The sequence below is a fragment of the Vidua chalybeata genome, chromosome 21 (genome assembly GCF_026979565.1).
Source record: "Vidua chalybeata isolate OUT-0048 chromosome 21, bVidCha1 merged haplotype, whole genome shotgun sequence".
In the NCBI taxonomy this organism is placed as follows: Eukaryota; Metazoa; Chordata; class Aves; order Passeriformes; family Viduidae; genus Vidua; species Vidua chalybeata.
The window spans coordinates 4,027,012-4,040,799 of NC_071550.1; the positions used below are offsets into that span (position 1 = coordinate 4,027,012).

The 13,788-nt window shown below is 45.1% G+C and overlaps 2 protein-coding genes across 7 annotated transcripts in view; one reads left to right on the forward strand and one right to left on the reverse strand.

Moving 5' to 3' along the window:
* Positions 1-1,621: 1,621 nt before the first annotated feature.
* SPACA9 (sperm acrosome associated 9) lies at positions 1,622-5,081 on the reverse strand. 4 transcript variants are annotated; one of them, XM_053961806.1, is made up of 5 exons: positions 4,983-5,081; positions 4,273-4,434; positions 3,240-3,442; positions 2,582-2,704; positions 1,622-2,463 (listed from the first exon to the last, which is right to left on the reverse strand). In XM_053961806.1, exons 2-5 carry the CDS (start codon positions 4,414-4,416, stop codon positions 2,289-2,291), a joined length of 645 nt encoding a protein of 214 aa, XP_053817781.1. In that variant the 5' UTR covers positions 4,417-4,434; positions 4,983-5,081; the 3' UTR covers positions 1,622-2,288. The 4 variants fall into 4 exon arrangements, with proteins under 4 accessions (XP_053817781.1, XP_053817782.1, XP_053817779.1 ...); XM_053961807.1 differs by having other exon boundaries at positions 2,303-2,463; positions 2,566-2,704; positions 4,983-5,080; XM_053961804.1 differs by having other exon boundaries at positions 2,303-2,704.
* Positions 5,082-5,185: 104 nt separating this feature from the next.
* AK8 (adenylate kinase 8) overlaps positions 5,186-13,788 on the forward strand; it is a 66,308-nt gene continuing 57,705 nt past the window's right edge. For all 3 annotated transcript variants that reach the window (XM_053961793.1, XM_053961794.1, XM_053961795.1), the window contains exons 1-4: positions 5,186-5,371; positions 7,655-7,739; positions 11,581-11,630; positions 12,300-12,413. In XM_053961793.1, coding sequence (XP_053817768.1) covers positions 5,279-5,371; positions 7,655-7,739; positions 11,581-11,630; positions 12,300-12,413 — 342 coding nt within the window. In that variant the 5' untranslated portion in view covers positions 5,186-5,278. The remainder of the gene's footprint in view (positions 5,372-7,654; positions 7,740-11,580; positions 11,631-12,299; positions 12,414-13,788) is intronic.

Sequence of the window (13,788 nt, forward strand, 5' to 3'; positions counted from 1 at the left end):
TTGATATCATCTATTACCAGCCCATGTGTCTATTTCAGCCTTTGAACAAAAAAGCAGCATTTATTTCCTGGACTAACTGACAGATCTGTAGGAAAGTCAGGCTGGTGCCCTGCCTGGTTTCCCAGTGTGTATCTTGCAGTTTTATGCTCACTGAGGCTAAAGTAAAACTTTATTGCACTTTTGTGTTTGGCATTTACATCCTGTTTATGTAAATTCTTCAAACAGCTTGATTTGTAGTTGAGGAAAACAATTCTTGCTGTATCTTTTTGTCTTTTGAAGTGTCCATCCACTCTAGAAGAGGAAAACTTGTATGGAAATTAAGTAATTTGTCTGGATGTTTTTGTGAGACTTAACTTTGCAGTTTTCCAACAGATTCTGGTCTTGTCATTATCAAACCTCAGACTGCAAGTTTTATGCACTCATTTTTCTGCTTGGGTCTTAAAATTTTGGCTGCATGACACTGACTGAAAGGATAGGGCTAGGCTAGAAATTATTATTAAGATTTAGGAACTGTTTCATGCATGCATGAATCTTATTATTAAAATTTGGGAACTTTTTTGTGTGTATCACCTTGGTCAAGTGCAAAATGACAACTGCACTGGAATTTTGAGCAGCAGTGGTGGACTGGCTTTGTCAGGACTGTTCTGACAAAAACCATTTGTGCTGTGCTCATCCCTGGAAGCTGAAAGTGAGCTACAAACTGGTGAATAATTTTGGTCTCCTCACAGCCTGCATGTTCAAATTTAAACCATAGGACAGGGCCAAGAAGGTTGGAAATAAGATCTGGGAATAGCATCTCTTGTGTCCCCAGCACTTGTCATCATTCAGTCTTAGCAGCTTGTCCTGAAAACATTTCCAGGAGAGCAACTGTCACTGGAACCATGGAACACAACGGGGCAGCTGCCACAACTTGGATTTTTCAGCCTGAAGCTGCCTCTGCACCAGGGATCTCAAGTGAAGCCAGAGAGGGTGACAGTGACATTCCACTGGCTGTGGCCCCAGTAGTGCCCAGGAGTCTCTCTGTGACCCTCTGTTACCATTTTGAGTTCACCAAGGTTCAGTTCAGTTGGATCAAATCTCCCTAAAAATAGGGCTCTACTCCAGACTGGGTGGGTGCATTGCAGTGCAAGTGGATAGGGCAAAGGAAAAAAGTGCAAATCAGCATGGGGTTATGTGAGGAATAAAAATGCTCCTGGAAATACTTTTCATTCAATTTGAGCTGTCATTCCTTCCCGTGCCCCCTCCTCTGTATTAATTCTTCCTTCTGTTTTTAGCTGCTTGTTACCAAAACCTGGTGATTTTTAAGGCAAAAGCTTTCTCACAGCAAACTGAGCCTGGTATGCAAGGGGAAATTGTTCAGGAGTGTCGTCCAGCAGGAGGTAATTTGCCTGTGGGAGGGGACAAGAGCAGTCATGGGGAGGACACTTATTTAGGAAAGGCTGTAGGGTCTGAGGCATGCTGACCTCATGCTCCATATTTTGAGCCCCAGGGCCATCGTGGGCCTGCCCCTTAGGTGGGACATGTGGCCTAATGTAATGCTAACCTTGCCTTGAAGCAGGGAAAGCACAGGCAGCTTAATCTGCAATTTGAACAGGAACCATCTGAGCATGATGCTCCCATGGATCACATGGACTGGAAATGGCTTTTATTTTGTGGAAGTCTGAGGAGCACAGGGATATTTTGTTTGGCTGTTGTCAGTACACACCAACTAAGGGCAAAATGAACTCTGCTCTCCTTTACATCTCCAGCTCTGAGAGCACAGGAGTCAACAGGGGTAAGGGGAGATGTTCTGTGGTGTGAGGAGCTGCAGGAGGCTGCAGCAGAGCACAGCTGAAGGACACTGGCCTCTGTAGCCAGTGGCAGGTATGGGAAACCTCCTTAGTGTCCTGTAAGCAGGGATTCTGTGCTCCAGCTAACCAAACTATTTCTGTGGGGGTCGGGGAGTTTTAGAGACAAGTCTAAATGTCAAAGACGTGTCTGAATCCGTAATGCCAGGCCTTTGCTGCTCTGCAGCCCATCCCTCAGACAGGCAGCTTCTTCACCCCCTGGTTGTGGCAGGGAGGGGATGTTCCTCAGAAAAAAAGGCTGAGAAAATGTAAAATCCTGTTTCAAATGACTTGTCCAAGATTCATGTCTGAGAGATTAGAACCTGGTGAGTCCTGACTGATCCCTGCTCCCACTGCAGTGCTGTAGCAGCAGCTGCTTCTGTGGGGATGTGAGGAGCAGAGTGGCAATACCAGCAAGGGAGAGTGAATGCATGTGTCCCGGGCTGGCTGCAGAAAGTGGGCTCAGCATGGATCTCTAGTGTTCATTGCACTGTGTTTAATCAGCAGGTGCTTAAAGGTGGTGAGCAGATGATGCTGGAGCTTTGATCCTTTAATAGGGGTGTTTGCCTGGTGGCCTCCAGGGAGCTTTTTGTTGTGGACGTTGATTTGCAGCCAGGAATTTCTGGAAATCTTTTTCCTGCAATTGTACAGTATTTTTGTTACTGTTGGAGGTCTGAGCTGCAGGTGCTGTTTGGGAAGGGGGTATCTCCTTCTTGCATGTGGCACACTGACGACTCACAATATACAGCACGTGCCTCTTGGAGTGGGTGATCCATTCCCTCATGCTGTCTATAACGATGGGGAGGACGCTCACCACCCCTCCATAGCGATGCCTTGCTTCTTCCAAGCTCAGGTAGTTCACAACACCGTGGGGGTAGCTGTGGGACAGAGGGAAACAATTGGCAGAGGAGTCCCAGCACTGCAACCCTGGGAGCCACCCTCAGAGCCCAAGGGAGAGCAGCGGTGCACAGGCAGCCATTGCCCAAAAACAGAAAAGCACGGATAGAAATGTACATGGATAGGGGAGTCCTGCCAAAAACCACCCTGGCACAGATCTGGAGTCTTGGAGAGGACTCACAGACACTTGCCCTGCAGAAATGAGCTCAGTGCAGAGGAGCAGCAGGAGGAAGGAGCAGGGAAGCTGCCTGAGCACTGCACGGACCTCGGGGCGCTCACCTGCCCTGCCACGGCCCAGAGAAAGGATGGACAAACAAAGCAGCACTCTTTTTCTGGAGGGACACTGGCAGTGTTCCCAAGGAAGCTGGGCAGCACCTTGTACCCTCAGCACAGCCGGGAAGGGGCTGTGACACAACTGCTGGAGAAGCCAGGGGGGAATGCGCAGTGCCAGCCCCAGCAGCGACAGCCAAATGCCAGGAGCTGAGCTCAGCTGGGCTCAGCTGGGGAGGCACCTACGTGGCTCGAAGGGCACTGAGGTCGTTGCTGTCGTTAAGGAGCACTTTGCACTTCTCCAAAAGGCCGTTGGTGACGCTGTCCCCAGGATGCACCGTTTCCATCCTGTGGCACAGGCAGCGGAGGTCGTTGCAGATGGAGATGAACATGTTGAGGATGCGCCTGTCCGTGGAGTTGTAGCAGTGGTGGTCCTTGTAGCACTGCACCTGCACAGGGGGAAATACCAGTGCATCTAAAAACGGCAGAATGGGAACGTCTCAGTGGCGTGAAACGGCTCAGTGCAAGGTCTGTCACAATCCTCTGCAAGGCAATGAGCAAAGCCCTTCTGTTAGGGAGGGGCAGCCCTTGGAAAAGACAACCAGCTCATTGTGTGTCCTAATCCTGACAGCAGCCTGGCTTTCACTCTGCCTTTGGCATCCATCTGGGTTTTGGGCCCAAGTTCTGCTCTCTCAAATCCGCAATTCTGATCTTATTTAGATTTTCCTTCCCCCCTCTGTCTCCAGGTGGTCTAAATTCTACTTTTCAGTACACCATGCTATAAAAATTCCAAGACAATTCGCTTAGCAGCCCAGCAAACCCCTTGCCCACGTGGGACTCTCAGCCCTCAATCCATCATCCTCCCTGTGTAACACAGCCATTATTTTTAATAAGCACTATAGAAAGATACAGCAGCACCAATACCAGGGGGAAGAGGCAGGCATGCTGCTTCCTACAAGCTGAGGATTACAGATTGCACGTGTGGCTGGGGAAGGAGGCTTGGTTTGATTGTTTTCTTGTAGCCTGTGTTTCTGGCAGTGCTCAGCTAAAGCAGAAAGTGCTGCTCAGCCACGAGGTTCCTTCAGAGTCAACAGGAGGCCCCCACACAGGTGCCTCTCTCCCCACCCCTTCAGTGACACACAAACCTTCCTGGGGACTTTTTGTCCACCTTGCCTTCAATAAAACCATTCCTCCAGGCCTGAAGTGGCCCCAGGAGCCACCCGGTGCTGTCCCTGGGGGTGTCACGGGCAGGGAGCTCTTTGTGCTGAGGGATTTGTACCTGGACAATGGATGACACAGGTCTGATTAAATCGTGGGCTTCCTCCCGGCTGCGCTCCAGAGCTCTGATAAACGTGAACTGCTGCTGCTGGAAGAGCTTGTATTTCTCCTCGATCTTTCTCAGGGTCTCCACCACCTCATTCATGTTTACTTATTGCTGGGTCTGGGGTATAAAGGAGAGAAAGGAAGCTGCTTTTTAGAAAGGATGCAATTCTACATCTTGCCTGAGCTGGAATTGTGTACGTTAGTGGAAAACTTATATAAACAAACAAAAAAAAAAAAAGTTAAAAGGGGAGATCTATTGTGTGGAAGCCCGGCAGTCCCGGGGCCCCGGGCAGTAAGTCAGTGCGTTGGTGATGCTGCTGCACAAAGAGCCGAGAGGTGACAATGTGATGTCATAAACCCTGCCGGGGCTGCCGCAGAGGCAACGCGGCCGTGCCTCAACGGCGCGGCAGCGGCGGGGCCGGGGCGTCTCTCAGGGCTGTGGAACCATCGCCGCAGCGCCTTCCGAACTCTGCCGGGAACTGGGGCCGGCCGGGCACGCAGCGCTCGCTGCCGGGGCGAGCCCGCCCCTCCTCACGGAGCGGAAAGATCCGAAGCTCCCGCAGCCCGGCCCGCCTGAGCCCCCGGCCCGATCGCGCGGCCGGGCCCCCGCGCTGCGGGCGGGTGTCGCCGCCCCGCTCCCGCCCCGGCGAGCCCTGCGGCTCCTACCGGCCGGTGTTCGGGCGGCGGCGGTGCGGCAGCTCCCCGGGAGGGGCCGGGCTGGCGGCGCGGCCGGGCCGGGCGGGACGAGCGGGCGGACAGCGCGGGCCGCGGGCCCTCGGCCCCGCCGTTGCCGCGGCAACCGCGCCGCCGTCTCCCTGGCAACCGTCGCAGCTCGATGACGTTGCCCCCATTCCCGTTGCAGTAAACGAGGCGGCGGCCACGCCCCCGCGTGGCGCGTGGCCGTTCTCCGTCGCGCGGTGATGACGCCTCCTTAGCAACGCGTCGCGTTGCTAGGGGCGGCCATGGCGGAGGCGGACGCGGAGGACGCGGCCCGGCCGTGGCCGCCGCCCGCGGGCGTCTACGCGGAGGAGCGGGGGCTCTTCCAGCTCCTGCAGGTGAACGAGGACCTCCCCCCGGCCCCTCCGCGGCGCGGGCGGGACGGGGGAGGCGGGGAGGGGCACCGGGGCGGGCTCGTGTGGAAGGTGATGGGCCGTGCGCTCTCCCAGTGAATTATTTCAATCGGCCGTTGCCGCGGCCCACGCGTGTAATTTGATTTGCGGAAGAAAGTTGCAGCCCACGGAAGAAAGGAGTCGGTGGAAGGCGAGGCAGGATGAGGAGAGGCGGAAGGGGGGGACAGGGATAAATTGGGCGCGGGAGGGAAGCGGGGAAGGTTTTGCCGTGGGTGTCACCGCCCGCTGCTCGCCCCCCGCTTAAAGCCCTTCCCCCTGCCGTCCTGTTGTGCCTCTTCGCCCAGGTGTCCAAAATAAAGCGAGAAAAGTGCCCTTGCGGCGTCGTTGTGATCTCGGTACCCGGAAAGGCTGGTTCTCTGCTTTGGGGAAGGGTGGGTTTTGTTCTGAAGTTCGGGAAAAGCCCTTGAGTCGAGCGTGGGGAGGTTTGTGTGACTGGCTAAATGTTCTGGTGCTGTTCTGATAGGAGAACGTGCTGGAGAGCCTTCCCTGTGTGCTGCTCTTAACTCTGTCAAAAGTCGGTTTTACTTGCTCAGAGCTCGCTCAAATGTGCACACGTGTTTGTGTTTTTTTTTGGTTTTTTTTTTTTTTTTGTGCTATCATTTTCCCCCCTCTGTTTATTATGAGTAGTGTGGCATAATATTTGTGTTTTGTTTTGTTTTGTTTTTTTAAATGAAGTACTGTGTTTTGCAAGCCATGAGGCATTGAATGCAGCTGCAGGGACTCATATTACATAAAATGTTTGTGGGATTTACTCAGGGTGGTATTTTTGTGCTTTAGTTGTGTTGGAGCAAAATAATGGCACAAACACAGCTTGAAATTGTTGTGCTAAAACATTTACTACATGAGACCCAAAATATAACCCTCCCCCAGAGATTAACAGAACAACTCATGTGAAATTAAACTGAGTTTAGCAGAATTGGATAAATAAAAGGGATTGGGCAAGAAACAGTGCCAGTGTCAATCACTGTCAGCCTGAACGTTTTTGAATTATAATAAACCTGGATTTTCTTTGATTTGTTATTTATAAAGGTGCTGGTAAGTAGAGTGCAGAGACCAGATTTAGTTTAAATAAATGTTGCTGGAAAGTAATAATATTTAAAGATTTAAATAAAATTTAATTTTTAAATGAACTTCCAATAAAAAAACAAATTTCATCTTTTATGCTCTGTGTTACCCAGACCTTGAGGCATCAGAACTTGCACGATCACCAATTTATAAACAAAATTGAGTGTTTTAATTATTCTAATGAAGTAGAAAAGGAAAATAGGCCTCTCTAATAAGAGACAATCCGTTGGTGAGGATATAAAATTTTATGGACTAGATGGACTTTATGGAATTTACTTGCCAATATAAAAGTGTTACGACTGCTGTTTAGAAATGTCTCTTCCAGCCTGAGCATTTCTGCAGCCTGTCTAAATTAGAGCATTAGTTCTGTTTGATGTTTAGTTTTAATTACAGGACTCGTGGCTGGGCTGAAATGTCTTCCTAGGAAATGTCTGGATTTCTCAGGGTTGTTCTTTTTTCTGCCTGTAAAGCCCAAATCCTCCCTGAAACCAGTGCAAGATCCCCACTGCTACGGGTGGGAGCTGAGCCAAGGCCCTGTATAACCTCAGGGGTTCAACATGAAAATGGGCTCCAAAACAGACATTCAAGGCAAGGCTTTAAGCCTTTTTTTGCTTTTATTTTTCCTTTCCTCCTCCCCACTCCTTTTCATGCAGGAGCCAAGGCTGGTACAGGTGTGAAATGTGTGATTTCTGTGGGTTATGTTTTCCACAGCTCTTGCCCGTTCTGCGCTCCTCTGGGCTAGGCAGAAACTTGTGGGAATGTGCTAGAGAAGGCTCATCTTGCCCTGCAGAGACAGAAATTCAAGTTAACTCTGGTTTTCAAACTCATTGTATGGTTTTTATGTCTGCCTCAACCATTTTCAACCCCAGGCTGCTTGAGCCAAACCTTTCTGGTATCCATATGTGCCATAAATAAGCTGAAGCAAATAGGTTGGGGTTTTTTTTACTGGCAGTTTTCTGACCATCATCAGTTTTTCAGCATCTAAAATAGGTTCTGAAGTCTCAATTTTGCCTGTGAAAGAAAATAAATAAGCATTTAGAAGCTGTTTAGGATCCTCATTGTAACATTGCTGTAAAAATGCAAGATATCACGACTGCAGAGCTGCGTTAAATTTTCCTCTGACTTTGTCCTATTTATTTCCAGAACATGCTTGAAGAGCTATTAATTCATCAGCCTGATGATCCCATCGAGTTCATGATAAACCACTTAAAGCAAAACAACGATGATGGTAAGTGAAAATGGAGACACCAGAAATAGTTCAGTTCCTGATTTGTAAACAGCTGTTGGGAGCTGTGCTGCCGTTGGCAGGGGATGGATCAAACTTTTCAGGCTGAGTCTTGGGGAGGGGGGGAACAAAAAAAAAAAAAAAAGTGAGCATTTTGGAATAGTTATAGACAAGATGCTTTTAATTTCTTTTTTTAGTGGGTAATCTAATAAGAAATGCACTTTAACAGTTATAACAATGAAACCCTCTAAGGGAATAACAAAGAGTTCTGGTGTATCAATTATTAATGCCTTCTGTGCCCCATCTGATATTTCCTGTTGTCTTTAAGCTCGCTAATTACTCCTTTTGTCAGGTGTAAATTTGGGTTCCTATTCTACCTGGGCTGGCAGATTCTCTGCTTTTTGATTAGTTTGTTACTCGCTGCTGTTAATGAGTTCCACAGCTCAGTGGCATCTCAGCTGAAGGAACAGTGAGTGTGTCTGCTCCTCTGTGGAACAAAACCTGGTAAATTGAATGGGAAGTCTCTATTCTGCACAATAAAAGCATGTACTCTCAATCAAATTATTTGATTTACAAACTGTTCACCCTTAGGCAGATTATATTTGGATATGCACAACTGAAGTGTAATTTTTGTTCTGCGTGAGCTGTCAGGGAGAGCTGGTGTCATGGAGCTTTGATGTTTCTTTAAAACCAGAGTAAACCATTATGAAAGTTCTGCTGCAGCATCAATGAAATCATCACTGGAGGTGCTGTGAGCTCTTAGTGGTGCTGATCAGATGGATGTTGATTGAAATGCTGCTAAATATGTTAAAGAAAAAAAAAAATCAAATCCTGCAAATTGTGCCCAGCCTTTTCTGGTGCAGTCAGCATGAATAATCAATCTGGTTTGTAGACCCATGGAAAATATGTGGAAGAATTTCCTGCAGTTTGATAGAATGCTGATAAAATTTCTTCATATTGGGCTAACATTTGTCCTGAAGCCCCACAGTATTATTTTAACAGAATTAGGCAGGTTTCCATCTCATGACTTCAGTACTTAGAGGCTAAAGACAGAACTACAGCAGTTGTTTGTCAAATTACAGAATTACAGCAGTTGTTTGAAAATGCTGTCAGCTTTGGGTCTGGAAAACCCTGTTAAGGAAGGAGAGGAACTCCAATTAAAATTAAAGCCTAAATGTTGTTTTAAGAATAAATTATATGGAAAATAATGTAACAGAAATGTGTAGCAGAGTTGATTTTACTTTTTGATCATGGCGGAAGGTGCTGACTATTTAGAAGAAAAAAAAACCTTATTAGAGCCATCAGTAAAGTGATGAATTTTCATGATCTTGCCTTGCCTAGACAGTTTTAGCCCTAGAGAAAATTTCAAACAGAGATGTGTGGAAAAGAAGCATTGCATCTATCCCAGGTGTGAAGTTAGAAAACCTTTTTAATTAATAATAGGATCTAAAGTACTTTTAAAAACATAAACAAATCTAATGGTGATTATAACTTGAAACTGCCTCGAAAATCTTGTATGTCAAATGTGTGGCAAAGTGTTTGTGCTTAGGGCTCTGTGCTATTGTTCTTTCATGTGTTCCTTCTGAAAACCTTCAAGGGCCACATGAAGACTGATAATTCTTTCATATTCAAAGATGTAAGTTTTCTACATGATATGTTTGTGCTAGTGAAAAAGGCTTTCAGAGTCCGAGTGGCATTTCTGTGAGTTCCTCCTCTACACTCAAACCTCTGAAGGAATGTAAAAAAGTTCTTCCTGAATGTTCAGTATGTACCCTGTGCTTCTCCTCTTTGACAAAGGATTTCTCTTACAGATTAAGCAAATTTTGCTGTATTAATATTAATCATAGAATCTTTTGGATTTAAGTGAAACTCTGAGTCCAGCTGTTCTTTTTTGTTATTCCAGGATTCATTTTGTCATTGCTAAAATAATTTTTGAGTGTTAAAACTTGCTTTACTTGGATGCGTAAATCCTGTAGCATCTCATCAAGACTAAATACAGAATTAAATATGATTTGTTACCAAAGAAAAAGGCATTTCCCAGAATTTCCTGCCTTCATTTAGCTGCTGCTTTGGAGCTGCAGTATTAAGTAGTGACTATTTGTTGGTTGGAGGGGTTAAACATTACACCCAGTGGTGTCCTGGCTGTGCCCCCGTGTCATATGTTTGGGGAGAACGCTTCAGAGGAGTCCTACAAGTGTGCAAATGAGTAAATCAGTGAATTACACTGCCCCATCTGCTGCCAGCCACTAAGCAGAGAGCAAACCAGATTTAGTACAAAGTGAGCATTTACAGTAGCCCTGGGCAATATTAAAGCATGAGATGGTGTATATAATGGTATGTTTCGTTTTTTATCAAACGTTTGTCCAAGAAAGCTGTGTATTAAAGCTTCAATACCTAAGGGCTTTCTTGTGAATTTTAAATCATGCTCCTAGTTAAACCTCAAAAGGATCTGTGGATGGAAAGGTTTTTTGATTTTCTTTGAAGTGGTTTGAAGAAGTTGATTAGTGTTGGCACCCAAGCACTCTTTTATGACGCTGTTTATAAATAATTCCTAAGTACCGGGCTGGAGTTTCAAGGTGTTAGATTTAAAAAAAAAAAAACTAGGATTTAATCACATTACATTTGAAAGAAATTAGGTGATAAAAACAGCTGATGTATCCTTTTAAAGTATTTTTCTACATTGTGTACTAGTTCTGTTGCACTTGCAAGAACCAATAAGGGGGGAGTTGTTCTTAAACCTTCCAAGTCAGATAACTTTGTAAAGATGAATCTGTAATTTGGGTTTCATGTATGTTTAAAAATTGCACCTGCCCAATAACTGTTAAGTGCATGGAAGGCCTCATGAAAATACATTTCACATCCTTGCCTGTCTGTTCCCATCAGACACGATCTCCCTTGGTTATGGAGAGCTCGGGAGGTTTGTGGGTGAGTGGATCCCCCCTCTGCTCTGACCTACGTTACTCCCAGTAAATACTAACCAGTCCCTCCTGCACAGACTCTGATTTGGGGCTTTTTTTTCCCCTGTATAGGGGGAAAAAAACATCAAAGCTGTTAATATAAAATGACAGTTCAAGGGATTGCAGCCCAAGGTGGATTAATGGAAAAAGTTCCAAACACTTTCCTAAGAGCGACTCCATTTTCTCCTGTTTGTCTTGCCTCTAATTCTTTCCCAAGGAAGCTCAGGGCAGTGATGCCTATTGTGTTGTGTGTGTGCACTGGATTAAGAATTCCTCAGAACTAGGGTGCATTTTTTGCACCTTGCCCCCCTCAGGGAAAGGAGGGGCAGCAGAGAAACACAAGAAACAGAAATGAGGAAAATTACTTTAAATGGTGATTAGAAAAATTGAAGGCACCTGTCAAAAAGCATAGTGAGGGGAGTCCTTAATTCTGCAGTATCTAAATCTTCTCTGAACCCCGATGCAACCTATTTAGGTGTAACTAAAATCTGAGATATGTTTTCATCACAAAATGTGCTAGTTCTGAATCAGTGTTTCAGGAATAAAAGTCAAACTCGGGTAAGGAAATGCTTATGGTTCACCCACTAAACTCTCCATGTGTTTAAATGGATTGAGATATACATATCTCATATATCTCTCCAAGTGGCATGGTTGGAGTGTTAATCTCATTGACCATGGAGATTAAAGGAGGACCCAGCTGGCACTGATTTTCTGTTCCTCCTTTTTATCCCAGTGGAGCCCAATCCTGAAATCTCCACTGAGGCAGCTTTCCAGCTGAAATAATTGTTTCATGGTAGCTACATTGGTATGATGCAATACAAGGGTAGGAAACTGGAGGGGATTTGTGCTGTTCTGCACCTTGACATTTGCATATCCTTGTTCCATAGCTCCAAGAATTTGTGTCCTTGGTCCACCTGCTTCTGGGAAAACTACAGTTGTGAGTACCTTACCCTCAGTGTTGTAGCACTTCCCACTCACTCTCTTACTTTCTACTGAGCTCAGCATTTTGGAGAATTTTGAGATTTATCCAAGTGATAGATGAGCACAAGACAAATTAAAGGGCAGCATTCCTGAGGGATACACCTGGGTGTTACACTGCAGGTTAAACAGATATTTTCAAGTGAGATCTGTGAGAACTCACTGAGGTGGTGAAACTACTGGAATGCAACAGAATTCTGCCTGCCTTGTTTTCCCAGCGTTTAGCAGGACTAATTAGCCTGGGGGAAGTAAGTTAATTACACATTTGTGGTGTTCCCTTGCTGTGAATTGTTCCATTTGCATGGTCAGTTGTCTCACTTCCACTGGCACTGCTTAAATGCAAAGGTCAGCGTTGCATTTGAGCCTCAGAAATGGCAGGTGATGCTGGTGAGGAATGGTAGGAAGAACGTTTCCTTCTTTAAATTCTGTGTTAAGGTACAGGAGATAAAAAAGCCATTATTCAAAGCTGGATACTCTTGAACATCTTTATAAGAAACTACTTAAAGTTGCTTATATATGTCTGTATATTTAAATGTGTGGCTAGGAAAACTCTTTCTGCAGCCTTCTGAAAAAAATTGCTTCATTTTCTTTCCAAATATTTCAACCTGTATTTTTTTTCTCCCCTCAGGCAATGTGGCTTTGTAAACATTTCAATGCCATACGTGTCTCTCAGGAGACTTTGTTATTCAAGGAAGTATTAATGCAGACAGAGGAAGCAAAAGCATATAAAGAAAGAAACCAGGTGTGTAAGAGAATATAATAACAGTTGTTCTCGTGTCACAGAACAGGAATTATGTGGCATTCCCATGATTTCCACTGCTGAGTTGAGCAGATGAGAGTAAAGACTCTCTCCTCTCTGTGTTGTACTTTGGTGTGTCAGGACACAGAGCAGGGCCAGGAGAGGGAGACAATGCAAAATAAGGGAGGTCTTGAAAATACCAACCTTGGAACACGCAGCAGAATTGGGGAAAATCCAGGAATGGCTCATTCTATTATTAAACACAGTGTCTTCTATCTGGGCATGTTTGATAATCTCGATAAAATAAGCATTAATCTCTGAGGTCTCCTTTGGTACAAAATGCTCTGGAAAATATGTACACAAAGAACTTTTTTTGATCTGACAGTGCTACTTAGTTGTGCGTGCTTGATTTCTCTGTAGCATGACACAAATAACTTACTTGGTGCATTAACTCAAAAGGAGGATGACAATCCAGTCAGTTCCTGACAGCCCTGGAAGCTCTCAAGCTGAGGCAAGAGCAGCTGACTCAGATTGTTGAATTTTCCCCAATTCTGTGCACCTGAGTTTCTCCAGTCAGATTTTTAAATCCATTCATTGTGGGCATCCTAATTGATGTTCAAAGAATGTTTTTTCCAGGTGTCACGACTCCCAGGATTAGTTGATTAGATGAATTACAGTAATGTAATTATTTGTCTTATTATTAAAAAATAGTGACATATTGGAAAAAATACATTGAAAGGTTATCTTGAATACAGAGAAGCATCTGATTCCTGCCTTTTTGGCCAATTCCCTTCTCCAGTGTCAAGGCACTCCATGAGAAATAGACTGGAAGAAGTCTGTTTTTTTCTGACTTCCTCTAACAAGTCCACTAGTTTGAGTTTGTTTTGTCACTTATGACCCATTTTCATAAATATTGAAGCAATTTCCTGTCTGTGGGAATTCTACACCCCTGCTAAATCCAATTTAGAATTGGAATTGGCCAACACATTTGTAATTTGCTGAGATGGCAGACGGTGTGATACACAGATTAGGGTTTTTTCCTTAGAAAATTAGGCTAAAATAGTGGTTATAAAATTGAATAAAATACTGGATTAGTGAATGAAGTTTGGAGATGCCTCAAGTAACACACTTCAAGATCTGAGAGGAAAGAGTTCACTGAACTCCCTGAACTCACTGGCAAAAATGTTTGCATTTGGCTGGGATGATACAGAATTATTCTTACTGAGAATATGTACTTTGAAATCTTAGTTCTAATTATTAAAGATTGTTTTGATAGGTTCATAAATTTATACTTGGAGGGGGAGAATTTAAAACAAAAATTCCCTTTGGTTTAATTACTGTAATTATTAACATATTTCAGACTATACAGATGCACTTT

What these genes read in the sequence shown, in the direction of transcription:
- SPACA9 (XM_053961804.1), bottom strand. Translation starts at nt 4,416, where the DNA reads ATGAATGAGGTGGTGGAGACCCTGAGAAAGATCGAGGAGAAATACAAG. An exon ending in CTGTGTCATCCATTGTCCAG is followed by an intron (nt 3,443 to 4,272) that starts GTACAAATCCCT and finishes CCCCCTGTGCAG; the next exon opens with GTGCAGTGCTACAAGGACCA. An exon ending in CTCAGTGCCCTTCGAGCCAC is followed by an intron (nt 2,705 to 3,239) that starts GTAGGTGCCTCC and finishes TCTGTCCCACAG; the next exon opens with CTACCCCCACGGTGTTGTGA.